The following is a 26,466-nucleotide window of genomic DNA, read 5'->3' on the forward strand; positions in this document are numbered from 1 at the left end:
CCTGCGATGCTGCATCCTATGGGACGGAGCAGTTCCTGCGATGCTGCACTGTCTGGGATGGGGCAGTTCCTGCGATGCTGCACTGTCTGGGATGGGGCAGTTCCTGCGATGCTGCATCCTATGGGACGGGGCAGTTCCTGCGATGCTGTGCCCTATGGGATGGGGCAGTTCCTGCGATGCTGCATCCTATGGGATGGGGCAGTTCCTGTGATGCTGCGCCCTATGGGATGGGGCAGTTCCTGCGATGCTGCATCCTATGGGATGGGGCAGTTCCTGCGATGCTGCATCCTATGGGACGGGGCAGTTCCTGCGATGCTGCATCCTATGGGATGGGGCAGTTCCTGCGATGCTGCATCCTATGGGATGGGGCAGTTCCTGCGATGCTGCGCCCTATGGGATGGGACAGTTCCTGCGATGCTGCACTGTCTGGGATGGAGCAGTTCCTGCGATGCTGCGCCCTATGGGATGGGACAGTTCCTGCGATGCTGCACTGTCTGGGATGGAGCAGTTCCTGCGATGCTGCGCCCTATGGGATGGGACAGTTCCTGCGATGCTGCACTGTCTGGGATGGAGCAGTTCCTGCGATGCTGCGCCCTATGGGATGGGACAGTTCCTGCGATGCTGCACTGTCTGGGATGGGACAGTTCCTGCGATGCTACACTGTCTGGGATGGGGCAGTTCCTGCGATGCTGCACCCTATGGGATGGGACAGTTCCTGCGATGCTGCATCCTATGGGATGGGGCAGTTCCTGCGATGCTGTGCCCTATGGGATGGAGCAGTTCCTGCGATGCTGCATCCTATGGGATGGGGCAGTTCCTGCGATGCTGCATCCTATGGGATGGGGAAGTTCCTGCGATGCTGCACTGTCTGGGATGGGGCAGTTCCTGCGATGCTGCACTGTCTGGGATGGGGCAGTTCCTGCGATGCTGCGCCCTATGGGATGGAGCAGTTCCTGCGATGCTGCGCCCTATGGGATGGAGCAGTTCCTGCGACGCTGCACTGTCTGGGATGGAGCAGTTCCTGCGATGCTGCATCCTATGGGATGGAGCAGTTCCTGCGATGCTGTGCCCTATGGGATGGAACAGTTCCTGCGATGCTGCGCCCTATGGGATGGGGCAGTTCCTGCGATGCTGCGCCCTATGGGATGGAACAGTTCCTGCGATGCTGCGCCCTATGGGATGGGGCAGTTCCTGCGATGCTGCATCCTATGGGATGGGGCAGTTCCTGCGATGCTGCATCCTATGGGATGGGGCAGTTCCTGCAATGCTGCGCCCTATGGGATGGGGCAGTTCCTGCGATGCTGCATCCTACGGGATGGGGCAGTTCCTGCGATGCTGCGCCCTATGGGATGGGGCAGTTCCTGCGATGCTGCATCCTACGGGATGGGGCAGTTCCTGCGATGCTGCGCCCTATGGGATGCGGCAGTTCCTGCGATGCTGCATCCTCTGGGATCCGGCAGTTGCTGCGATGCTGCGCCCTATGGGATGGGGCAGTTCCTGCGATGCTGCATCCTATGGGCTGGGGCAGTTCCTGCGATGCTGCATCCTATGGAATGGAGCAGTTCCTGCGATGCTGCGCCCTATGGGTTGGGGCAGTTCCTGCGATGCTGCGCCCTATGGGATGCGGCAGTTCCTGCGATGCTGCATCCTCTGGGATGCGGCAGTTCCTGCGATGCTGCATCCTATGGGCTGGGGCAGTTCCTGCGATGCTGCATCCTCTGGACAAGGATGGACAAGGATTTGTTTATTGTCACGTGTACCGAGGTACAGTGAAAAGTATTTTTCTGCAAGCAGCTCAACAGATCATTCAGTACATGGAAGAAAAGGGAATTAAACAAAATTCAAGAAAATACATAATAGGGCAACACAAGATATACAATGTAACTACATAAGCATTGGCATCGGGTGAAGCAGACAGGGTGTAGTGTTAATGAGGTCAGTCCATAAGAGGGTCATTTAGGAGTCTGGTGACAGTGGGGAAGAAGCGGTTTTTGAGTCTGTTTGTGCGTGTTCTCAGACTTCTGTATCTCCTGCCCGATGGAAGAAGTTGGAAGAGTGAGTAAGCCGGGTGGGAGGGGTCTTTGATTATACTGCCCGCTTTCCCCAGGCAGTAGGAGGTGTAGATGGAGTCAATGGATGGGAGGCAGGTTCGTGTGATGGACTGGGCGGTATTCACAACTCTCTGAAGTTCCTTGCGGTCCTGGGCCGAACAGTTGCCATACCAGGCTGTGATGCAGCCCGATAGGATGCTTTCTGTGGTGCGTCTGTAAAAGTTGGTAAGGGTTAATGTGGACATGCCGAATTTCCTTAGTTTCCTGAGGAAGTATAGGCGCTGTTGTGCTTTCTTGGTGATAGCGTCGACGTGAGTGGACCAGGATAGATTTTTGGTGATGTGCACCCCTAGGAATTTGAAACTGCTCACCATCTCCACCTCGGCTCCGTTGATGCTGACAGGGGTGTGTACAGTACTTTGCTTCCTGAAGTCGATGACCAGCTCTTTAGTTTTGCCGGCATTGAGGGAGAGATTGTTGTCGTTACACCACTCCACTAGGTTCTCTATCTCCCTCCTGTATTCGGACTCGTCGTTATTCGAGATCCGGCCCACGATGGTCGTATCGTCAGCAAACTTGTAGATGGAGTTGGAACCAAGTTTTGCCACGCAGTCGTGTGTGTACAGGGAGTAGAGTAGGGGGCTAAGTACGCAGCCTTGCGGGACCCCGGTATTGAGGACTATTGTGGAGGAGGTGTTGGTGTTCATTCTTACTGACTGTGGTCTGTTGGTCAGAAAGTCAAGGATCCAGTTGCAGAGTGGAGAGCCAAGTCCTAGGTTTTGGAGCTTTGATATGAGCTTGGCTGGGATTATGGTGTTGAAGGCGGAGCTGTAGTCAATAAATAGGAGTCTGATGTAGGAGTCCTTGTTTTCGAGATGCTTTAGGGATGAGTGTAGGGCTAGGGAAATGGCGTCTGATGTGGACCGGTTGCGACGGTATGCGAATTGAAGTTGGTCAAGGCGTTCCGGGAGTATGGAGGTGATGCGCTTCATGATCAGCCTCTCAAAGCACTTCATTACAACTGACGTCAGGGCCACCGGGCGGTAGTCATTGAGGCACGTTGCCTGGTTCTTCTTTGGTACCGGTATGATGGTGGTCTTCTTGAAGCAGGTGGGGACCTCGGAGTGGAGTAGGGACAGGTTAAAGATGTCTGTGAATACCTCTGCCAGCTGGTATGCGCAGGCTCTGAGTGCACGACCAGGGATCCCGTCCGGGCCCATCGCCTTCCGTGGGTTCACTTTCAGGAAGGCCGATCTGACTTCGGAAACTGTGATGGTGGGTATGGGTGAGTTATGGGCTGCTGGGGCACTCGACAGCGGACAGGGCAGTTCCTGCGATGCTGCATCCTATGGGACAGGGCAGTTCCTGCGATGCTTCACCCTATGGGCAAAGACGGCAGAGACAATAATTATATTTTCATGTGTGTCCAGTGGCCAGAGTCAAAGTCCAAATGAGGTACTCCTTCACGGAGTTTGGCAAGCTGATAATAAATGTTGTATAATTCACTTTTCCAACGGTGTTGACTGCACAAGAGGTGACAGGCATGCATAGATCAATCAGTCTTGTGGGTAATGGTACAGAAGTCCCCATTGTAACAGTGTAGATGGGGACAGGCATCCAATCTAAGCAGAGACCCTGATCTGTGCTTCTGCTTGTAGATGGCAAACTGGTTGACTGAGTTTGAAGTACAGCGAGGCAATTTTACTGGTTCCACCAGCTAGAGGTTCACGTTGGATGACTCCCACCTATTCACAGCACCTTTGACAAAGGCTGTTGTTCCTCTGTCTGAGTTCTCCAGATGGTTAAATGTGCTGACCATTAATAATAATAATAATAATAATAATAATAATAATAATCGCTGATAGTCACAAGTAGGCTTCAATGAAGTTACTGTGAAAAGCCCCTAGTCGCCACATTCGAGCGCCTGTTGGGGGGAGGCTGGTACGGGAATTGAACCCACGCTGCTGGCCTCGTTCTGCATTGCAAGTCAGCTGTTTAGCCCACTGCGCTAAGGAAGATTGGGGGGTCCTTTGTACTAGCAGACGGATTGATACCAGTTGGCCAATCTGACTTCGGAAATGCAGATGAAGTTTTATAGTTCTCTTTGAATTTATTCTCTGCAGCCCACAGGGGCTGTTAGTGTCTATTCAGAGATAACAAGGTGCTGGTTTCAGCGATACTACCTTTTGTTCAGGATTGACCAGGTTAGGATTGTTTTCGCTGGAGTTCAGATGAATGAGGGGGTTTCTCATAGAGACGTATAAAATTCTAACGGGGAGGATGTTCCTGATGGTAGATGTGTCCAGAACCAGGGTTCATCGTCTGAGCATTCGGGGCAGACGATTTAGGACAGAGATGAGGAGACATTTCTTCACCCAAAGAGTGGTGAGCCTGTGGAATTCATTACCACAGGAAGTAGTTGAGCCTAAGACATTGAATACATTCAAGAGGCGGCTAGATATGGCACTTGAGGCGAATGGGATCAAGGGTTATGCGGAGAAAGCAGGATTAGGCTAATGAGATGGGCTATCAGCCATGATTGTGACAAATTAACAATTCTGGAAAGCGTGAAAATAGATAAATCCCCTGGGCCGGATGGGATTAATTTAGGATTCTCTGGGAAGCCAGGGAGGAGGTTGCTGAGCCTTTGGCTTTGATCTTTATGTCGTCATTGTCTACAGGAATAGTGCCAGAAGACTGGAGGATAGCAAATGTTGTCCCCTTGTTCAAGAAGGGAAGTGGAGACAACCCCGGTAACTGTAGACCAGTAAGCCTTACTTCTGTTGTGGGCAAAGTCTTGGAAAGGTTTATAAGAGATAGGATTTATAATCATCTAGAAAGGAATAATTTGATTAGGGATAGTCAACACGGTTTTGTGAAGGGTAGGTCGTGCCTCACAAACCTTATTGAGTTCTTTGAGAAGGTGACCAAACAGGTGGACGAGGGTAAAGCAGTTGATGTGGTGTATATGGATTTCAGTAAAGCGTTTGATAAGGTTCACCACGGTAGGCTATTGCAGAAAATACAGAGGCATGGGATTCGGGGTGATTTAGCAGTTTGGATCAGAAATTGACTCGCTGTAAGAAGACAGAGGGTGGTGGTTGATGGGAAATGTTCAGCCTGGAGTTCAGTTACTAGTGGTGTACCACAAGGATCTGTTTTGGGGCCACTACTGTTTGTCATTTTTATAAATGACCTGGAGGAGGGCGTAGAAGGATGGGTGAGTAAATTTGCAGATGACACTAAAGTCGGTGGAGTTGTGGACAGTGCGGAAGGATGTTGCAGGTTACAGAGGGACATAGATCAGTTGCAGAGATGGGCTGACAGGTGGCAAATGGAGTTTAATGCAGAAAAGTGTGAGGTGATTCATTTTGGAAGGAGTAACAGGAATACAGAGTACTGGGCTAATGGTAAGATTCTTGGTAGTGTGGATGAGCAGAGAGATCTCGGTGTCCATGCACATAGATCCTTGAAAGTTACGACCCAGGTTGATAGGGTTGGTAAGAAGGCGTGCGGTGTGTTAGCTTTTATTGGTAGAGGGATTGAGTTTCGGAGCCATGAGGTAATGTTGCAGTTGTACAAAACTCTGGTGCGGCCGCATTTGGAGTATTGTGTGCAGTTCTGGTCGCCACATTATAGGAAGGATGTGGAAGCATTGGAAAGGGTACAGAGGAGATTTACAAGAATGTTGCCTGGTATGGAGGGAAGATCTTATGAGGAAAGGCTGAAGGACTTGAAGCTGTTTTCGTTAGAGAGAAGAAGGTTAAGAGGTGACTTAATTGAGGCATACAAGATGATCAGAAAATTAGATAGGATGGACAGTGAGAGCCTTTTTCCTCGGATGGTGATGGCGAGCACGAGGGGACATAGCTTTAAATTGAGGGGAGATAGATATAGGACAGATGTCAGAGGTAGGTTCTTTACTCAGAGAGTAGTAAGGGCGTGGAATGCCCTGCCTGCAACAGTAGTGGACTCGCCAACACTAAACGCATTCAAATGGTCATTGGATAGACATATGGATGATAAGGGAATAGTGTAGATGAACTTTGGAGTGGTTTCACAGGTCGGCGCAACATTGAGAGCCGAAGGGCCTGTACTGCGCTGTAATGTTCTATGTTCTTTGTTCTACTCCCAGGACAGGTACAGCACGGGGTTAGATACAGAGTAAAGCTCCCACTACACTTTCCCCATCAAACATTCCCAGGCCAGGTACAGCACAAGGTTAGATACACAGTTAAGCTCCCTCTACACTGTCCCCATCAAACACTCCCAGGACAGGTACAGCACGGGGTTAGATACAGAGTAAAGGACCCTCTACACTGTCCCCATCAAACACTCCCAGGACAGGTACAGCACGGGGTTAGATACAGAGTAAAGGACCCTCTACTCTGTCCTCATCCAACACTCCCAGGACAGGTACAGCATGGGGTTAGATACAGAGTAAAGCTCCCTCTACACTGCCCCATCAAACACTCCCAGGACAGGTACAGCACGGGGTTAGATACAGGGTAAAGCTCCCTCTACACTGTCCCCATCAAACACTCCCAGGACAGGTACAGCACGGGGTTAGATACAGAGTAACGCTCCCTCTACACTGTCCTCATCAAACACTCCCAGGACAGGTACAGCACAGGGTTAGATACACAGTTAAGCTCCCTCTACACTGTCCCCATCAATCACTCCCAGGACAGGTACAGCACGGGGTTAGATACAGAGTAAAGGATCCTCTACACTGTCCTCATCCAACACTCCCAGGACAGGTACAGCACGGGGTTAGATACAGAGTAAAGCTCCCTCTACACTGTCCCCATCAAACACTCCCAGGACAGGTACAGCACGGGGTTAGATACAGAGTAAAGCTCCCTCTACTCTGTCTCCATCAAACACTCCCAGGACAGGTACAGCACGGGGTTAGACACAGAATAAAGCTCCATTTACAGGAATAAATGTTGCTATTATTTAAGCTATCAGATGAGTTAACAATGTGGTTTCCAGGGCCAAATGGTTCTGTTCCGGTATCTCACCTCCCAAGACATCTATCCGGTTTCTAGGGAAAGCGATGTCCAACATCAAAACAGGATTGAAATTCAGGACTTGGGAAATACGTGGAGGCACTGATGTCAATGAGGACGTTCTTTCTGGACCCTCACCATTGATAATCCATTCTGGCGTAAATTCAAAACTCAAAGGATTGAATGAGATTTTTGATTCACCACGATCATTCTGGAACCTTCATTAAGAAAAAAGAAAGAAGTTACAAGAATTTTATGAACAGATTTTTCTGCTGTTTTTTACATGCTACCGAATTAAGGCTCTCCACAATGTTGGAAACCCACTGTCCCCATCATCCACTCCCAGGACAGGCACAGCACGGGGTTAGATGCAGAGTAAAGCTCCCTCTACACTGTCCCCATCAAACACTCCCAGTACAGGTACAGCACAGGGTGAGATACAGAGTAAAGCTCCCTCTACACTGTCCCGATCAAACACTCCCAGGACAGGTACAGCACGGGGTTAGATACAGAGTAAAGCTCCCTCTACACTGTCCCCATCAAACACTCCCAGGACAGAGTACAGCACGGGGTTAGATACAGAGTAAAGCTCCCTCTACCCTGTCCCCATCAAACACTCCCAGGACAAGTACAGCACGGGGTTAGATACAGAGTAAAGCTCCCTCTACACTGTCCCCATCAAACACTCCCAGGACAGGTACAGCACAGGGTTAGATACAGAGTAAAGCTCCCTCTACACTGTCCCCATCAAACACTCCCAGGACAGGTACAGCACGGGGTTAGATACAGAGTAAAGCTCCCTCTACACTGACCCCATCAAACACTCCCAGGACAGGTACAGCACGGGGTTAGATACAGAGTAAAGCTCCCTCTACACTGTCCCCATCAAACACTCCTAGGACAGATACAGCACGGGGTTAGATAAAGAGTAAAGCTCCCTCTACACTGTCCCCATCAAACTCTCCCAGGACAGGTACGGCACGGGGTTAGATACAGAGTAAAGCTACCTCTGCACTGTCCCCATCAAACTCTCCCAGGACAGGTACAGCACGGGGTTAGATGCAGAGTAAAGCTCCCTCTACACTGTCCCCATCAAACACTCCCAGGACAGGTACAGCACGGGGTTAGATACAGAGTAAAGCTCCCTCTACAATGTCCCCATCAAACACTCCCAGGACAGGTACAGCACGGGGTTAGATACAGAGTAAAGCTCCCTCTACACTGTCCCCATCAAACACTCCCAGTACAGGTACAGCACAGGGTGAGATACAGAGTAAAGCTCCCTCTACACTGTCCCGATCAAACACTCCCAGGACAGGTACAGCACGGGGTTAGATACAGAGTAAAGCTCCCTCTACACTGTCCCCATCAAACACTCCCAGGACAGAGTACAGCACGGGGTTAGATACAGAGTAAAGCTCCCTCTACACTGTCCCCATCAAACACACCCAGGACAGGTACAGCACGGGGTTAGATACAGAGTAAAGCTCCCTCTACACTGTCCCCATCAAACACTCCCAGGACAGGTATGGCACGGGGTTAGATACAGAGTAAAGCTCCCTCTACACTGTCCCCATCAAACATACCCAGGACAGGTGCAGCACGGGGTTAGATACAGAGTAAAGCTCCCTCTACACTGTCCCCATCATACACTCCCAGGACAAATACAGCACGGGGTTAGATACAGAGTAAAGCTCCCTCTACACTGTCCCCATCAAACTCTCCCAGGACAAGTACAGCACGGGGTTAGATACAGAGTAAAGCTCCCTCTACACTGTCCCCATCAAACACTCCCAGGACAGGTACAGCACAGGGTTAGATACAGAGTAAAGCTCCCTCTACACTGTCCCCATCAAACACTCCCAGGACAGGTACAGCACGGGGTTAGATACAGAGTAAAGCTCCCTCTACACTGACCCCATCAAACACTCCCAGGACAGGTACAGCACGGGGTTAGATACAGAGTAAAGCTCCCTCTACACTGTCCCCATCAAACACTCCCAGGACAGGTACAGCACAGGGTTAGATACAGAGTAAAGCTCCCTCTACACTGTCCCCATCAAACACTCCCAGGACAGGTACAGCACGGGGTTAGATACAGAGTAAAGCTCCCTCTACACTGACCCCATCAAACACTCCCAGGACAGGTACAGCACGGGGTTAGATACAGAGTGAAGCTCCGTCTACACCGTCCCCATCAAACGCTCCCAGAACAGGTACAGCACGGGGTTAGATACAGAGTAAAGCTCCCTCTACACTGTCCCCATCAAACACACCCAGGACAGGTACAGCACAGGGTTAGATACAGAGTAAAGCTCCCTCTACACTGTCCCCATCAAACACTCCCAGGACAGGTACAGCACGGGGTTAGATACAGAGTAAAGCTCCCTCTACACTGACCCCATCAAACACTCCCAGGACAGGTACAGCACGGGGTTAGATACAGAGTGAAGCTCCGTCTACACCGTCCCCATCAAACGCTCCCAGAACAGGTACAGCACGGGGTTAGATACAGAGTAAAGCTCCCTCTACACTGTCCCCATCAAACACACCCAGGACAGGTACAGCACGGGGTTAGATACAGAGTAAAGCTCCCTCTACACTGTCCCCATCAAACACTCCCAGGATAGTTCCAGCACGGGGTTAGATACAGAGTAAAGCTCCCTCTACACTGTCCCCATCAAACACTCCCAGGACAGGTACAGCACGGGGTTAGATACAGAGTAAAGCTCCCTCTATACTGTCCCCATCAAACACTCCCAGGACAGATACAGCACGGGGTTAGATAAAGAGTAAAGCTCCCTCTACACTGTCCCCATCAAACTCTCCCAGGACAGGTACGGCACGGGGTTAGATACAGAGTAAAGCTACCTCTGCACTGTCCCCATCAAACTCTCCCAGGACAGGTACAGCACGGGTTTAGATGCAGAGTAAAGCTCCCTCTACACTGTCCCCATCAAACACTCCCAGTACAGGTACAGCACAGGGTGAGATACAGAGTAAAGCTCCCTCTACACTGTCCCGATCAAACACTCCCAGGACAGGTACAGCACGGGGTTAGATACAGAGTAAAGCTCCCTCTACACTGTCCCCATCAAACACTCCCAGGACAGAGTACAGCACGGGGTTAGATACAGAGTAAAGCTCCCTCTACCCTGTCCCCATCAAACACTCCCAGGACAAGTACAGCACGGGGTTAGATACAGAGTAAAGCTCCCTCTACACTGTCCCCATCAAACACTCCCAGGACAGGTACAGCACAGGGTTAGATACAGAGTAAAGCTCCCTCTACACTGTCCCCATCAAACACTCCCAGGACAGGTACAGCACGGGGTTAGATACAGAGTAAAGCTCCCTCTACACTGACCCCATCAAACACTCCCAGGACAGGTACAGCACGGGGTTAGATACAGAGTGAAGCTCCGTCTACACCGTCCCCATCAAACGCTCCCAGAACAGGTACAGCACGGGGTTAGATACAGAGTAAAGCTCCCTCTACACTGTCCCCATCAAACACACCCAGGACAGGTACAGCACGGGGTTAGATACAGAGTAAAGCTCCCTCTACACTGTCCCCATTAAACACTCCCAGGACAGGTACGGCACGGGGTTAGATACAGAGTAAAGCTCCCTCTACACTGTCCCCATCAAACACACCCAGGACAGGTACAGCACGGGGTTAGATACAGAGTAAAGCTCCCTCTACACTGTCCCCATCAAACACTCCCAGATACAGCACGGGGTTAGATGCAGATTAAAGCTCCCTCTACACTGTCCCTATCAAACACTCCCAGGACAGGTACAGCACGGGGTTAGATACAGAGTAACGGTCCCTCTACACTGTCCCCATCAAACACTCCCAGGACAGGTACAGCACGGGGTTAGATACAGAGTAAAGCTCCCTCTACACTGTCCCCATCAAACACTCCCAGGACAGGTACCATTAGATAATTTAAGTATAACATGAGGATCAGATGAACAAGAGGCTCCAAGGGAGCAATGTGTCCAGAGAGTAATAGCCTAATTAGGATGTCCAAATCACTCAGAGAGTAAGAGAAAGCTCATTGAGCCAGGAGACAATACAAATACAGAAGAACAAAGGAGACCATGGTGCCAGTGCTGAATGCTGCAGTTTTAACAAACTGAGGTACATATTGGGAACACATGGGCGATGAGCGAGGAACAGCTCAATTTTGTGAAGATGTATTAAGATAAGACATACCTTGGTAACACACCACCCACTGTATCTACAACCAGGATGTCTACACCCCTCCCACAGCCCTTCCAACACATTGAAGGACATTGATGGGAGGTCTGCACCGATAGTTTGTCGTATCGAGCAGCTCTGGATTTCCAAGTAAGGGCACAGAAACGACAGGTCTGTACACTTCTATATGTTTATTAAAATTGGTTCATCAGATGTGCGCTTCGCTTGCTTGGCCAGTATTTATTGCCCCTCCCTAATTTGACATGAGATATTTTTCCATGTCAGGATGCTGATTGGCTTGGAGGGCAACTTGGTTATCCTGTGCCTTAGATGGTAGAGGTTGTGGGTTTGGAAGGTGTGATTGAAGGAACCTTGGCAAAATGCTGCAGTGCAGCTGGCACTGTGCGTCGGTGATGGAGGGGGTGGATGTTGAAGCTGGTGAATGAGGTGACAGTCCGCTTGACTGCTTTGTCCTGGTTGGTGTCCAGCCCCTTGAATGTTGTCGAAGCTGCACTCATCCAGGCGAGTGAATTAGGTGCAGGAGGAGGCCATTCAGCCCCTCGAGCCTGCTCCCCCATTCAGTAAGATCATGGTTAATCTGATTGTAACCTCAACCCCACATTCCTGCTGACCTCCAATAACCTTTCACTCCCACTTGTTAATCAAGAATCTATCTGGAGCCAGGATGGGGACTCGCGATTTTTGGGGTTGGGGTGGAGCCGGGAGTGCAGGAGGCGAAAGAGGCCGGTGTGCTGGCCTTTGCGTCCCTAGTAGCCCGGCGAAGGATCTTGCTACAATGGAAGGATGCGAGGCCCCCAAGCGTGGAGACCTGGATCAATGACATGGCGGGTTTCATTAAGCTAGAGAAGGTCAAATTCGCCCTGAGAGGGTCGGTACAAGGGTTCTTTCGGCGGTGGCAGCCTTTTCTCGACTTTCTGGCTCAACGATAGGGTACGGGGACAGCAGCAGCAGCAACCCGGGGAGGGAAAAGGGGAGGGAAAAGGGGGGGGCCGACAATGACTATGTTTGTTTATTTAATTTTAATATTTTTTAAGTTCTTTTGTTGTTCATTAGGGTTGGGGGGGTGGGGGGATGTGATACATGCGCCGATACGGTCTGGGGGTGTCACAGTTATTATGGGTTATTTTGTTGCATTTCATTGTTTGTCGTTATGTTTTATATTTTCTGTAAAAAATTCCAATAAAAATTATATAAAAAAAAAAGAATCTATCTGGTTCTGCCTTTAAAATATTTAAAGGCCCTGCTTCCAGTGCCTTTTCAGGAAGAGAGTTCCAGAAACTCACCATCCTGTGAGAGAAAGAAATTCCCCTCATCTCCATTTTAAATGAGCGACCCTTTATTTTTAAACAGTGACTCCTCGTTCTAGATTCTCCAACTAGAGGAAACAGCCCCTCCACATCCGGCCTGTCAATAGATAGCAATATACCCTCAGGATCTTAATGGTTTCTGTCAAGTCGCCTTTTACTCTTCTAAACTCCAGTAGATGTAAACCCAACCTTTCCTCATAAGACAAACAGTTCATTCCTGATATTGGGCTGGTAAATCTTCTCTGAACTGTTTCAAAGACATTTATATGCTTTCTTAAATAAGGAGATCGATACTGAAACAATACTCCAGATGTGGCCTCACCAATGTCCTATGCACCTGAAGCATAACCTCCCTACCTTTGTATTCAATTCCCCTCACAATAAACAACAACATGCTATTAGCTTTCCTAATTACTTCCTGGTAAGTGAGAAGTATTCCCTCACACTCCTGGTTTGTGCCTTCTAAGAATAATAATAATATAATCTTTATTAGTGTCACAAGTAGACTTACATTAACACCACAATGAGTTACTGTGAAAATCCCCTAGTCGCCACATTCCGGCGCCTGTTCGGGTACACAGAGGGAGAATTCAGAATGTCCAATTCACCCAACAGCAAGTCTTTCGGGGCTTGTGGGAGGAAACCGGAGCCCCCGGAGGAAACCCACGCAGACATGGGGAGGACATACAGCCTCTACACAGTCATTGACCCAAGCCGGGAATCAAACCCAGGACCCTGATGCTGTGAAGCAACAGTGCTAACCACTGTGCTACCATGCCTTGCAGGTGGTGGACAAGCTTTGGGGAGTCAAGGGATGAGTTCCTCACAGAGGTCCCAGCTTCTGAACTGCCCTACAGCTACGGTATTTATATAATTGGTCCAGTTTAGCTTCTGGTGAATGGAGCTCCCTGGGATGGTGATAATGGGAATTTGGTGATGGCAATGTCATTGAATGTGAAGGGGAGATGGTTGGATTCTCTCTCATTGGAGATAATCATTACCTGGTGTGATTATTGGAAGATGTCAGGAAAATTTAATTATTAATGTAGCGGGCAATTTAAGGGTTAAGAACCTGGGGTTAGAATGTGTTTGTTTCGAAATAATTCTGTTCTGCAGAGATCATGGTTTTTAAAAGGATTTTGGTTTGCTTCTAGGGAATAGCAGATTAAATTGGCGAGAAAATGGGTTTTTCAGTCTAAGCTAATGGACTGTGGTTTGACTGGGAGGTCTGAGGGGAGTTAATGTGTTTTTGCATTCAGCAGAGATCATTTGTTTTTATGCTTGAGGGAGAAGCCCAGAAAGGCAGAGGGACACTTTGAGAAGCTGTGGAGAGAGGCAGTTTTGGAGAAAAGACTTTTGGAAGAGAGTTCTGATCTGGCAATCCTTGTGCTTTTTAGATCACAGATAAAGGCAGTTTTTCTTCCCCTTGATCGGGGAAAAAAAGAGTAATAATATTTTAAAAGCAGAGAAGTCATGTCTGAAGACAAGGATGAGGCTGAAATATCCCGGTTATTTGAAGATATTCAGCCAGAGTCTGAAGGGGTTCCAACAAGAGCCAGACTCTGCTGGGTCCCGCAAGTATTGCTCTATGCCCTGCTGATTGTAAGGTGGGTTAAGAGTTGTATGTTTCTTCTCTCGCTGTTTAATGGGAAAATGTGTAGTTGTGTTAAGGGGTAAGCTGTTCTTTTCCAGGTGTGAAGTTAAAAGTTTAATATTGCATTTATAATAAAGATTTTGTTTTATGAATACCAAAGCCCTATTTTTTATGCCAGGGTCCTGGATTTGATTCCAACCTTGGGTCACTGTCTGTGCGGAGTCTGCACGTTCTCCCCATGTCTGCGTGGGTTTCCTCCGGGTGCTCCGTTTTCCTCCCACAGTCCAAACATGTGCAAGTTAGGTGGATTGGATATGCTAAATTGTCTCTTGGTGAGGTTACAGGGATTGTGTGGGGAATTGAGCCTCTGTTAGGGTGTTCTTTCAGAGGGTCGGTGCAGACTCAATGGGCCGAATGGCTTCCTTCTGCACTGTAGGGATTCTATAATTCTATGATACTCTATTCCATTAGCTATCAATGCCAACATTCCATTTGCTTTCTTTATTACCAGCTGTACCTGCATGCTAGCTTTCTGTGACACAAGCACAAGGACATCCAGATTCCTCTGCAACGGAGCACCCTGAAATCTCTCCACATTTGGTTAATAAATTGCCTTTTCATTGAACAAAAATGGATGACCTCACACTTATTCACGATAATTACAGAATTAGAAAATACTTCTGCTCAGCAGGGCAGTGTGTTCAGGATTCAAACTTCTACAAAGGCTCAATCATAGAATCATAGAATTTACAGTGCAGAAGGAGGCCATTCAGCCCATTGAGTCTGCACCGACCCTTACAAAGAGCAGCCTACTGAAGCCCATGTATCTACCCTATCCTCATAACCCAGTAACCCCCACTTAACATTTTTTGGACACTAAGGGCAATTTAGCATGGCAAATCCACCTAACACACACATCTTTGGACTGTGGGAGGAAACCGGAGCACCCGGAGGAAACCCACGCAGACATGGTGAGAACGTGCAAACTCCACACATACAGTGACCCAAGCCGGGAATCGAGCCTGGGACCCTGGAGCTGTGAAACAACTGTGCTAACTACTATGTTACTGTGCTGCACGGGCAGCACGGTGGCCTAGTGGTTAGCACAACCGCCTCACGGCGCTGAGGTCCCAGGTTCGATCCCGGCTCTGGTTCACTGTCCGTGTGGAGTTTGCACATTCTCCCCGTGTCTGCGTGGGTTTCGCCCCCACAACCCAAAAATGTGCAGAGTAGGTGGATTGGCCACGCTAAATTGCCCCTTAATTGGAAAAAATGATTGGGTAATCTAAATTTAAAAAAAAAAGAAAAAAAAAAAAAAATGTTACTGTGCTGCCCACATGAGGGGCGAAATTCTCCGACCCTCATCGAGCCCTCATCGAGGGAAACCTCATCGAGCCAGGAGCAAATACAAGTAAAAGGGCAAGTCAAACCGTTCACCATCCCATCAAACACTGCCAAGGACAGGTCCAGCACAGGTTAGATACATTGGTACAGTAACACTCCCTTTTTACAATAATGTAGCTCAGTCCCAACTTTGGAAGCATGCCCATTCCGATTACCCACACCAGTCACTGTGTGTCCTGCCTGTGGGTATATTTAATATTGAATTAGGGTTAGTCATGTCCTACTCAGAAAGAGCGAGATTAAGCCTCCCAATGTTATCACTTGCCCAATGTTTTTACCTCAAGGCACCTACAGACAAGGATGGGGTAAAACAACCTTTCAACTAGGGCAGCACAGTGGGACAGGGGCAGCACGGTGGCACAGTGGTTAGCACTGCTGCCTCACAGTGCCAGGCAGCCGGGTTCAATTCTGGTCCTGGGTGACTGTATGGAGTCTGCACGTTCTCCGTGTCTGCGTGGGTTTCTTCCTGGTGCTCCGGTTTCCTCTCTCAGTCCAAAGATGTGTAGGTTAGGTGGATCGGCCATGCTAAAACTGACTCATAGGTTGGGTGGGATTCTGGGGATAGAGGGGGCCTAGATGGGGTGCTCTTTCGGGGGGATCGGTGCGGATTTGATGGATCGAGTGGCCTCTTTCTGCACTGTGGGGATCATATGGTTCTAACTGCTGGAGAGAAAATGCGACTATTTTCAATAGCTACCCACCGAACATTCTCCCCCTAACATCGCCCGATTCCCACCTCCCCCCACCAAGATGTCCCCTGATGTTTCTCTGCAGTAATAGGACTCTGATTTGGGACTTGGAGCAGTATTGAAACGTTGAAACAACTGCTCCACCTCATTGAAACAGAAGATTGTGGATTTCTCTCGTGCCTTTCACAACCTTTGGATGACCCTGAGCATTTCACAGTGACGTATTTTTGAAGTAATGTAAGAAACCCGGTTTGCATTACTAACAAATTACACCGCACCATTTCTCGAATGACCCCGAGCACGAATAAGAACAATTGGTTTTGTATTTTCACTCACCCATGTCCTGCCACAGGCATGTTTCAAACAGCAGGTGAGTTATCCACTGCACACGGACAGAGGACTTGCTCAGGCACGCACACGGACAGAGGACTTGCTCAGGCACGCACACACGATGGTCCTGAGGAAACTGTTGGTGCTGCTCAGTTGATGGGTGGCTCACTTCACTGGATCGTACCGGTTGGTCCTGCCGTGCAATACATACAAGGTTTAGGATGCGAGTTTCCCAATCCTTCGCTACACTTCTGGCTGTCACCGCTTGATGCAGGAGTGTGGATTTGGTCATTTCCACAACCCCAATGAGATTTGGCATGGGAAATCAAGGGTTATGGGGACCGGGTTTGATGTAAAGGTTTAGGCATGATTTAATTGGATGATGGTGTTGGCACGAGGGGTCACATGGTCTTTGCTTCCCTACATCCAACCTGTTTCCATCCCTTGAAAGTTAAAGGGAAATACGTTCTCTTGCCCCAGTACAGAGTAGATTCACTGACCTCACACATAGGGGCCGGTTTAGCACAGCGGGCTAAACAGCTGGCTTGTAATGCAAAACAAGGCCAGCAGCACGGGTTCAATTCCTGTACCGGCCTCCCCGAATAGGTTCCGGAATGTGGCGACTAGGGGCTTTCCACAGTAACAATACTGAAGCCTACTTGTGACAATAAGCGATTATTATTATTATTAGTGTTACTCCTACAGAAAGTCATGCTTCAAGGATTGAGTGAGGGCAACAAAGGCATTGCTCCAATTTGCTGGCCTCTGAGGATAGGTTCCCACGAGGAATTCATTAACATTGTCTTTCTTAGTCACTTCCTTGACGTGGGGGCTTTGGAAGAACTTTGCCTCATTGGTGAATAGGTTGTAAATCAAAGTAGAAACATGTGTTTTCAAAGTGTCGATCACACCCTGAGAAAGTCTCAAAGCGCGTAACAGCAAAGGAGGGGCCTTTTGAGGTGTGTCACCTGTGTGTACAGCAAGATCCCACAAACGCAGTGACCCAGCGGGGAATCGAACCTGGGACCCTGGCGCTGTGAAGCCACAATGCTATCCACCAAAAACTGTGTTCTACCTCTGCCACACTCTGAAGCAATGCATTCCAGATCCTAACTGATGGAACCATCAATTCTACGGACACGTGCTTGTAGGATTAGAATAGCGGTTTTAATATACTTACAACAGAGCCAGCCTGTTCGCCGTTGAACTTTCGATGAACTGGCCGGCTGGCTCTGTGGCACGTATCTTTATACAGCAGCTCCAGGGGGGGAGTTCTGGGCGGAGCAAAGGGGGGAGCCCAGTACAAACTCTCGAGTACTCCCAGAGCTACTCCCTCTGGTGGTCAGGGAGTGCAACTGCACTTACAATATCGGTACACATATATAATGGGAACAGAGTGACATTGGTAACTTACAATACCGTGTGAATCTCATTCACCACACTAACCACGCACTACATTCAAAGAATTCTTAGGAATCTTAAGTCCTTTCACCATGCACCTTAAATTGGTGTCCTCTGATTCGCCATTTCCAATTAAAATCGTTTCTCTCTTTCTAATCTCTCCAGACCCCTCACAATTTTGAACAGCTTTAATCTCTTCTCAACCTATCTTCCCTAAGGAGAACAACCCCTGCTGGGTCAAGTAGATCAAGTGTCATTAGGAGAACATTTAAGGAACAGTGATCATTATATCAGAATGGTTAAGCTGACTATGGAAAAGGACAATCCACAGGTAGAATAACGGGATAAAAATGGATCTGGGGAGAATTTAGTGGAATCAAAGGTGAGGGGCAATTTAGCACAGCCAATCCACCTAATCTTTGGACTGTGGGAGGAAACCCACGCAGACACGGGGAGAACGTGCAGACTCCGCACAGTCACCCGAGGTCAGAATCAAACCCGGATCCCGAGCCCTGTGGGGCAGCAGTGCTAACCACTGTGCCACCATGCCACCCATTGGCAAAAGAAGCAAAGATGGTGTGAGAAAGAATTTATTCACTCAGCGAGTGGTTCAGGAATGCACTCGCTGAATGTATTGGAGACAGATTCCTTTGAGGCAAAAATAATTGGACTGTTACCGGAAAAAGAAGAATGCGCAGGGTTAAGGGGAGAAGACTGGAGATGGCACGAAGTGAGTTGCACATTTGGAAAGCTAGAGCAGACACAATCAGTCAAATGGCCTCCTTCTGCGCTGTAACAATTCTGTGATTCCCAGTTTCTCCAATCTATTCACATAATAAAAATCCCTCATTCCTGAAACCATTCTCATAAACGTCTTCTGCACCCTACCTTACAACTATCATCATGAAGTCCTTCGAGAGGTTGGTTATGAGACACATCAACTCCTTACTCCCAGAATGCCTTGATCCACTGCAATTCGCATACCGCTACAACCACTCCACAGCAGGCGCCATCTCCCTGGCCCTACACTCATCCCTGGAGCATCTCGACAACACGGACTCCAACATCAGACTCCTATTCATTGACTACAGCTCCGCCTTTAACACCATAATCCCAGCCAAGCTCATATCAAAGCTCCAAAACCTAGGACTTGGCTCCTCCCTCTGCAACTAGATCCTCGACTTCCTGACCCATAGACCACAATCAGTAAGAATAAACAACAACACCTCCTCCACATTAGTCCTCAATACCAGGGTCCTGCAAGGCTGCGTACTTAGCCTCCTCTGTACTCCCTATACACACACGTCTGTGGCAAAATTTGGCTCTAACTCCATCTACAAGCTTGCTGATGACATGACCATATTGGGTTGGTTGGAGATAGATACCCTAGTGAAGTGGTGTAACGACAACAATCTCTCCCTCAATGTCAACAACTAAAGAGCTGGTCATTGACTTCAGGAAACTAAGGAAATTCGGCATGTCCACATTGACTCTTACCAACTTTACAGATGCACCATAGAAAGCATCCTATTTGGTTGCATCACAGCCTGGTATGGCAACTGCTCAGCCCAAGACCGTAAGAAACTACAGAGTTGTGAACACAGCCCAGTCCATCGTGTGAACACAGCCCAGTCCATCACACAAACCTGCCTCCCATCCAGTGACTCTCTCTACGCCTCCCGCTGCCTTGGGAAAGCGAGCAGCATAATCAAAGACCCCTTCCACCCGTGTTATTCTCTCTTTCAATCTCTTCTGTCGGGCAGGAGATACAAAAGTCTGAGAACACGCACGAACAGATTCCAAAACAGCTCTTTCCCACTGTTACCAAACTCCTGAATGAACCTCTTATGGTCTGAACTGATCTCTTCATACATCTTCTCTACTGAGTTCTTAAGGGCGGCGCGTTGGCATAGTGGTTAGCACTGCTACCTCACAGTGCCAGGGACCCGCCAGTCCAAAGATGTGCAGGTTAGGATTGGCTATGCTAAATTGCCCCATAATGTCCAGGTATGTGTAGGTTAGGTTCCAGGTTACGAGGATAGGGCAGGATGAACGTGGGCATGTTCAAAGGGTCAGTGTAGATGCAGTGGGCCGAATGGTCTCCTTCTGTACCGTAGGGATTCTATGATTCTATGAGCAGTACTACACTCCATATGCTTCACCCGATGCCTGTGTCTATGTATTCACAGTGTATATTCATGCATGTCCTGTGTTCTTTCATGTATGGAACGATCTGTCTGAACTGTACGCAGAACAATACTTTTCACTCTACCTCGGCACACGTGACAATAAAACAAATCAATTCTTCATAACTGTGCCAGGAATCCATCTGGGAGGCAGTTATTGAAGGTCTAGTGTCAATACAGGAGGTTACCCTTGGCTCAACCTTTTCCTTTGTCCTTCATTGACAATGTGATTGGCCTGGATCATCAAGCTCCAAAGTAGATACCAAACAAGGCGTCAATGGAGATCATTCTGCACCACCACCAAGGGACAACTCCTTCTGTGGCACCCGTGACAGTCTTTGCAACTCCATAATCTGCTCTTTGGGCCATCAAAAGGTGTGGCGATTGCATCCGACCTCACCAGAGGCTGCATTGCCATAATCTCTCGCGGATGTAAATATGCCAAACAATCTGGGGGTTAGGGTCGGTGGTTAGGGTGGAGCAGGGGGTTGTCAGCCGTTATGATTCGGGGTTGGGGTCAGGTTTCACTTTGGGGTGACAGTGTCAGATTCAGATCTACCTAAGGAGTTGACACTGGAGTTAGGGTCAGCGGTTATAAGGTCTGGACTCAATGGCTAGAGTTGGGGTTAGGGTGTCAAGTTGAGGATTAAGGTTCATGTGGGAGTTTGTATTTGGGGTTGAGAGTTAGGAGTTGAAGTTAGGGATCAGTGATTGGAGTTAAAGTTAGAGGTTTGCACTGTGGTTGAAGTTGGGGTTTGGCATTGAATTCGGGTGGTGCTGGATTTAGAAGCTGCAATGATAACAGGGCTCTCACTAGTCCAACTCTCTTTACCTATTGGCGTTTCCCTAACGAGAAGTTTCCTTGCCCTTGGATGAAGCTTCTCCGTTTGGTCTTGGAGTGTTCTCTCTCTTAGAAAGTGTGAAAAGAAAAACAAAGGTTTCAGCAAACGGCGGAGCAGCAATATTTACACTTCCATAACGCTGCTAATAACATTCACCCTGATTGGGCGGGGCTGACTGGCCGATTCCTGCCAGTGAACAGAAGCTTCGAAAAACTATTCGAACCAAAACATTGGAGCCACTTAAAGGGATAGCCAACCACTGTGCGCGAGAATTACCTCCCGCCGACAGTAATGCAGCCGCACCCCAGGGTGACAGATCCTTTCCTGGCTCAGGCTGGGTGGCTCACCCTGGGGAGGGACGGGACGGTGCCTGCATTCTGCATGGTCTTGTATTCGTTACACCGATAGCCCGACAGACATAGCTCGCGTTGAAGATTGTGAGTGTAAATGCGGGTTAGGAGCCGGCCCTTCGGCCCCTCGAGCCTGTTCTGCTATTTCCACAAGGTCACTGTCGATCTAATTGTGGGCTCAATGTGACTACCCTTAGATTCTTCACCAACAAGGAAATCAATCTCCCTCTGCCTTAAAAATATTCAATGATTCCCCCAACTCTGCCATGGCCTGGGCAAGGGAGCTCCACAAAGTAAGGGCCCTCAAGAGAAAAACCATTCTCATCTCTATCTTAAATGGGAGAGTCCTTGGGCTGGATTCTCCGTTCATACGTCTAAGTGCTGACGCTAACAGAGGGTCCACGGCGTTCCACGACGGGAAACGCCCGCGGAATGCAGGAGAAACGATGGGAGAATCGCCGGGTCGGTGCTGGACACGTGCAGGCTGACAGCTGCAGCCGTGCGTACACTTACACCACCCCCCCCCCCCCCCCCCTCACCCCCTCACCCCCTCACCTCACACACACACTCGCACCAATCACGCCCAAAAAGACGGCACCAGTTGTTTGTGCTGGACCCCATACCAGTCCATCCTCACCCCACAGCCCACCTCCCGACCACCACCCACTACTCCCCGCAGCATGACTGTTGGCGAAGTATGGCAGTTTCGGACACTGTCCGTACGCTCTCTCTCCACAGCCGCCACGCCAAGCTCACGCCGTGACCACACATGGACCACGCCATCGGGAACTCAGCCTATCAGAGGTAGAGAATCGCGGGTGGGCCCAATAATGACATGCGAACGTGATCGCAACGGTGATGATTTGGAGGGGCGGAGCATCACGATCCGGGTCAAACCTGCACCTGCTGCACTATTGGTGTCAGGACCTGGTCTCCATCCGATCAACGTTCTCGGTTTTGTTGTCGGGCAATGGAATATCCTGCCCTTTATTTTTAAATAGTGTCCCCCTAGTTCTGGTCTCTCATATAATGAGAAACATCATTTCAGCATTCACTCCCCTTGAGGGTCTGATTTTTCAATATGATTACCTCCCAATTTTCCAAGCTCCAATGGATACAGGCTGAACCTGTCCAACCTCCCCCCACCACAGGAATCAGTTAGGTGTACTAATTCTAATGCAATTGAGACCAAAATGATGTACAGTACTCCAAATGTGGAGTACACAGTGTATAGTTTTGCGATTCATAGAATTTTTACCACCAGGACACCCAGATCCTTCTGTACCCCAAGTTCTGCAATCTTTCTCCATTTAAATATGCTGCTTTTCTATTCCTGCTAAAAGTGGACTAGTTCGGGCAGCACGGTGGTGCAGTGGTTAGCATTGCTGCCTCACGGCACCAAGGTCCCGGTTTGATCCCGGCTCTGGGTCGCTGTCCGTGTGGAGTTTGCACAAACTCCCCGTGTTTGCGTGGGTTTCGCCCTCACAATTTGCAGACTTTATGTCCACTTCACAACTTACTTTGCTACCTATCTTTGTGGAATCAGCAAATTTACATTCGACCCCTCATCCAAATCATTGACATGGGTTGTAAATAGTTGAGGCCCCAGCACGGATCGTTGCAACACTCCATTGATTTGGTTTTCCAATGACCCATTTGTGCCAATTTCCTGTTAGCCAACCAATCCTCAATCCATACTAATGTTACCGCGACATCATGGACTCTTACGTTGTGGCACCTTGTCAAACACCTCCTGGAAATCAAAGTGTATGGATTGACACAGCACAAGGCCATGGCAGTAATCTATTAGCATGGATGAAGGATTGGGGAAGAGATAGGAAATGGTGCAAGGATAAACGATGCATTCCAGGGGAGATGTTAGGAAGCACCACTTCACGCAAAGGGTGTTAGAGGTTTGAACTCTCTCCCACAAAGAGCAGTTGAAGCTAGAACAGTTGTTAATGTTAAATCTGAAATAGATTTTTGTTAAGCAAAGATATCGAGGGATATGGACCAAAGGTCATGGAATTAGGTCACAGATCAGCCATGATCTCAGTGAATTATGGGACAGGCTAGAGGGGCTGAATAGCCTACTGTTCCTGTAAAGGAATTGAGAAAACAGGAGCTGAAATGAGAAACTCCTTCACTCAAGGGTTGTAAATCTTTGGAATTCTCTACCCCAAAATTGTTAATATGTTCAAGGCTGAGACAGATATTTGGTCACTCAAAGAGCAAAGGAATATGAAATGAAATGAAAATCACTTATTGTCATGAGTAGGCTTCAATGAAGTTACTGTGAAAAGCCCCTAGTCGCCACATTCTGGCGCCTGTCCGGGGAGGCTGGTACGGGAATCGAACCGTGCTGCTGGCCTGCTTGAAAAGCGATTTAGCCCAGTGAGTTAAACCAGCCTCTGGCAAATAGGCAGAAAAGTGGAGTAGAGGAGCAGCTATGACCCTGACAGTCATGCTCACAGAATCATATCGAACAGATAACGTCCCAGGCACCACCATCTCCTTCCCAAGGAATGTCCTGTCAGAGATGGTGGAACAGGGGTATACAGTTAGGAGGTAGTTACCCTGGGAGTCATCAACATCAAATCTGGACCCATGATGTTTCATGGCATCAGGCCAAACATGGCAAGGAAACCTCCTGCTGGTACCATGTACTGCCACACCCTACCCCCTCCCTCTCCAACAGCTGGTGAAACAGTATTTGGAGGAAACACTCAGGGTGGCACGGACACAGTATAAACACTGGGTGTGGGATTTTAATGCCCATCACCAAGAGTGACTAGCGAGCACATTACAGACTGTGTCAAAAGACATAGGTGCTAGACTTGGGCTACGGCAGAAGGTGAGGGAACCAACAAGACGGAAAAACATGCTTGACCTCATCCACACCAATTTGCCTGCCGCAGGTGCATCGGTCTATGGCAGTATGGGTAGGAGTGACCACAGCACAGATCTTGTGGAGACAAAGTCCCATCTTCATTGAGGATACCCTCCATTGGGTTGTGTGGCACTGCCACCTGTGCTAAATGGGACAGACTTGCAACTCAAGATTGGGCAACCATGGGATGCTGTGGGCCATCAGCAGCAGAATTGTAGACAGCCACAATCTGTAATTTCATGGCCCAGCATATAGAACATAGAACGATACAGCGCAGTACAGGCCCTTCGGCCCACGATGTTGCACCGACATGGGAAGTCAAAAACTAAAGGCCATCTAACCTACACTATGCCATTATCATCCATATGCTTATCCAATAAACTTTTAAATGCCCTCAATGTTGGCGAGTTCACTACTGTTGCAGGTAGGGCATTCCACGGCCTCACCACTCTTTGCGTAAAAAACCTACCCCTGACCTCTGTCCTATATCTATTACCCCTCAATTTAAGGCTATGTCCCCTCGTGCTAGCCACCTCCATCCGCGGGAGAAGGCTCTCACTGTCCACCCTATCTAACCCTCTGATCATTTTGTATGCCTCTATTAAGTCACCTCTTAACCTTCTTCTCTCTAACGAAAACAACCTCAAGTCCATCAGCCTTTCCTCATAAGATTTTCCCTCCATACCAGGCAACATCCTGGTAAATCTCCTCTGCACCCGTTCCAAAGCTTCCACGTCCTTCCTATAATGAGGCGACCATATCACTCTATCATTACTACCAAGCCAGGGGATCAACTCTGTTTCAATGATTAGTGCAGGAGAGCATGCCAGACACAGCACAAGGCAGGCCAAAAAATATGGTGTCAGCCTGGTGAAGCTACAGCACAAACTACTTGTGAGCCAAACAGCATAAGCAAGCGATACACAGAGCTAAGCAATCCCAAAACAAACGGATCAGTTCTAAGCTCTGCAGTCCTGCTACATTCAGTTGTGAATGGCGATGAACAATTAAACAATTCATTAAAAGGAGCCATCTCAATAACGGGGGAGCCCAGCACGTCAACAATTTTCAGTCAGGAGTACCAAGTGGATGATCCTTCAAGTAGTCCCCAACATCACAGATGAGTCTTCAGCCAATTTGGTTCACTTCACTCCACATGATATTAAGAAACGGCTGAAGACACTGTATACTGAACGGCTATGGTCCCGGACAATATTACCAATGATTTGTACCCCAAGCTGAGCTGTTCCAGTGTAGCTACAACACTGACATCTACCTGGCAATGTGGGAAATTGACCAGGCATATCCTGTACACAAAAAGCAGGACAAATACAACTCAGACAATTACCATCCCATCAATCGACACTCAATCATCAGTAAAGTGTTGGAAGTGCTCATCAAGAGTTCTATCAAGCAGCATTTATCTCAACAACCTGCTCATTGACGCTCTGTTTGGGTTCCATTGGGGTCACTCAGTGCCTGAACATATTACAGCCTTGGTTCAAACATGGCCGAAAGAGCTGAACTCCAGTGAGAGGAGAGTTACTGCTCTTGACATCGAGGCAGCATTCGTCAGAGTAAAGCATTGAGGAGCCAGAGCAATTGAGTCATACCTAGCACAAAGATGGTTGTTGGAAGTCAGTCATCACTGCAGGAGTTCCTCAGGGTAGTGTGCTAGGCCCAACCATCTTCAACTGCTTCATCATTGACTTCCTTCCGTCATAAGGTGAGAAGTGGGGACATTTGCTGATGAATGCACAATGTTCAGAGCTATTTGGAACTCTTCAGATACTGAAGCAGTTCATGTCCAAATGCAGCAAGACCTGGACCGTAGGGGACTATAGGTACCACCCATAGTGCCATTCGGAAGGAAGTTCCAGAATTTTCACCTGGTGACAGTGAAGGGTTATGCTGAGGTATCAGAATTTGTTTTCCCTTTCTTTTAGGAGTTATTTTGAATTTCCATCAAGTCTCCCTTTAACCTTCTCTGCTCCAAGAGGAACAATCTAAACTCTCCACTTCAATGTCCTATATTTCTTATGAAGGGTGACTTAAGACTTTATAAAAATGAGATCTCAGCAAAGGGACATCAGTTATGTTGAGAACCTAGAGAATTTGAGAATCCTGTAAGGGGAACACAAAAGCCAAGAGGGATTTAATAGGCATTCAAAGGGGGTTTTGA

General features: G+C 48.6%; 1 protein-coding gene across 2 annotated transcripts in view; it reads right to left on the bottom strand.

Annotated features, from left to right (window-relative positions):
• LOC119973753 overlaps window positions 1–21,207 on the bottom strand; it is a 211,078-nt gene extending 189,871 nt beyond the window's left edge. For both annotated transcript variants that reach the window (XM_038812175.1, XM_038812174.1), the window contains exons 1-3: window positions 21,035–21,207; window positions 16,622–16,808; window positions 7,076–7,281 (exon numbers count right to left, since the gene is read on the bottom strand). In XM_038812175.1, coding sequence (XP_038668103.1) covers window positions 7,076–7,281; window positions 16,622–16,641 — 226 coding nt within the window. In that variant the 5' untranslated portion in view covers window positions 16,642–16,808; window positions 21,035–21,207. The remainder of the gene's footprint in view (window positions 1–7,075; window positions 7,282–16,621; window positions 16,809–21,034) is intronic.
• Window positions 21,208–26,466: the final 5,259 nt, after the last annotated feature.

The sequence above is a fragment of the Scyliorhinus canicula genome, chromosome 11, assembly GCF_902713615.1.
Source record: "Scyliorhinus canicula chromosome 11, sScyCan1.1, whole genome shotgun sequence".
NCBI lineage: Eukaryota > Metazoa > Chordata > Chondrichthyes > Carcharhiniformes > Scyliorhinidae > Scyliorhinus > Scyliorhinus canicula.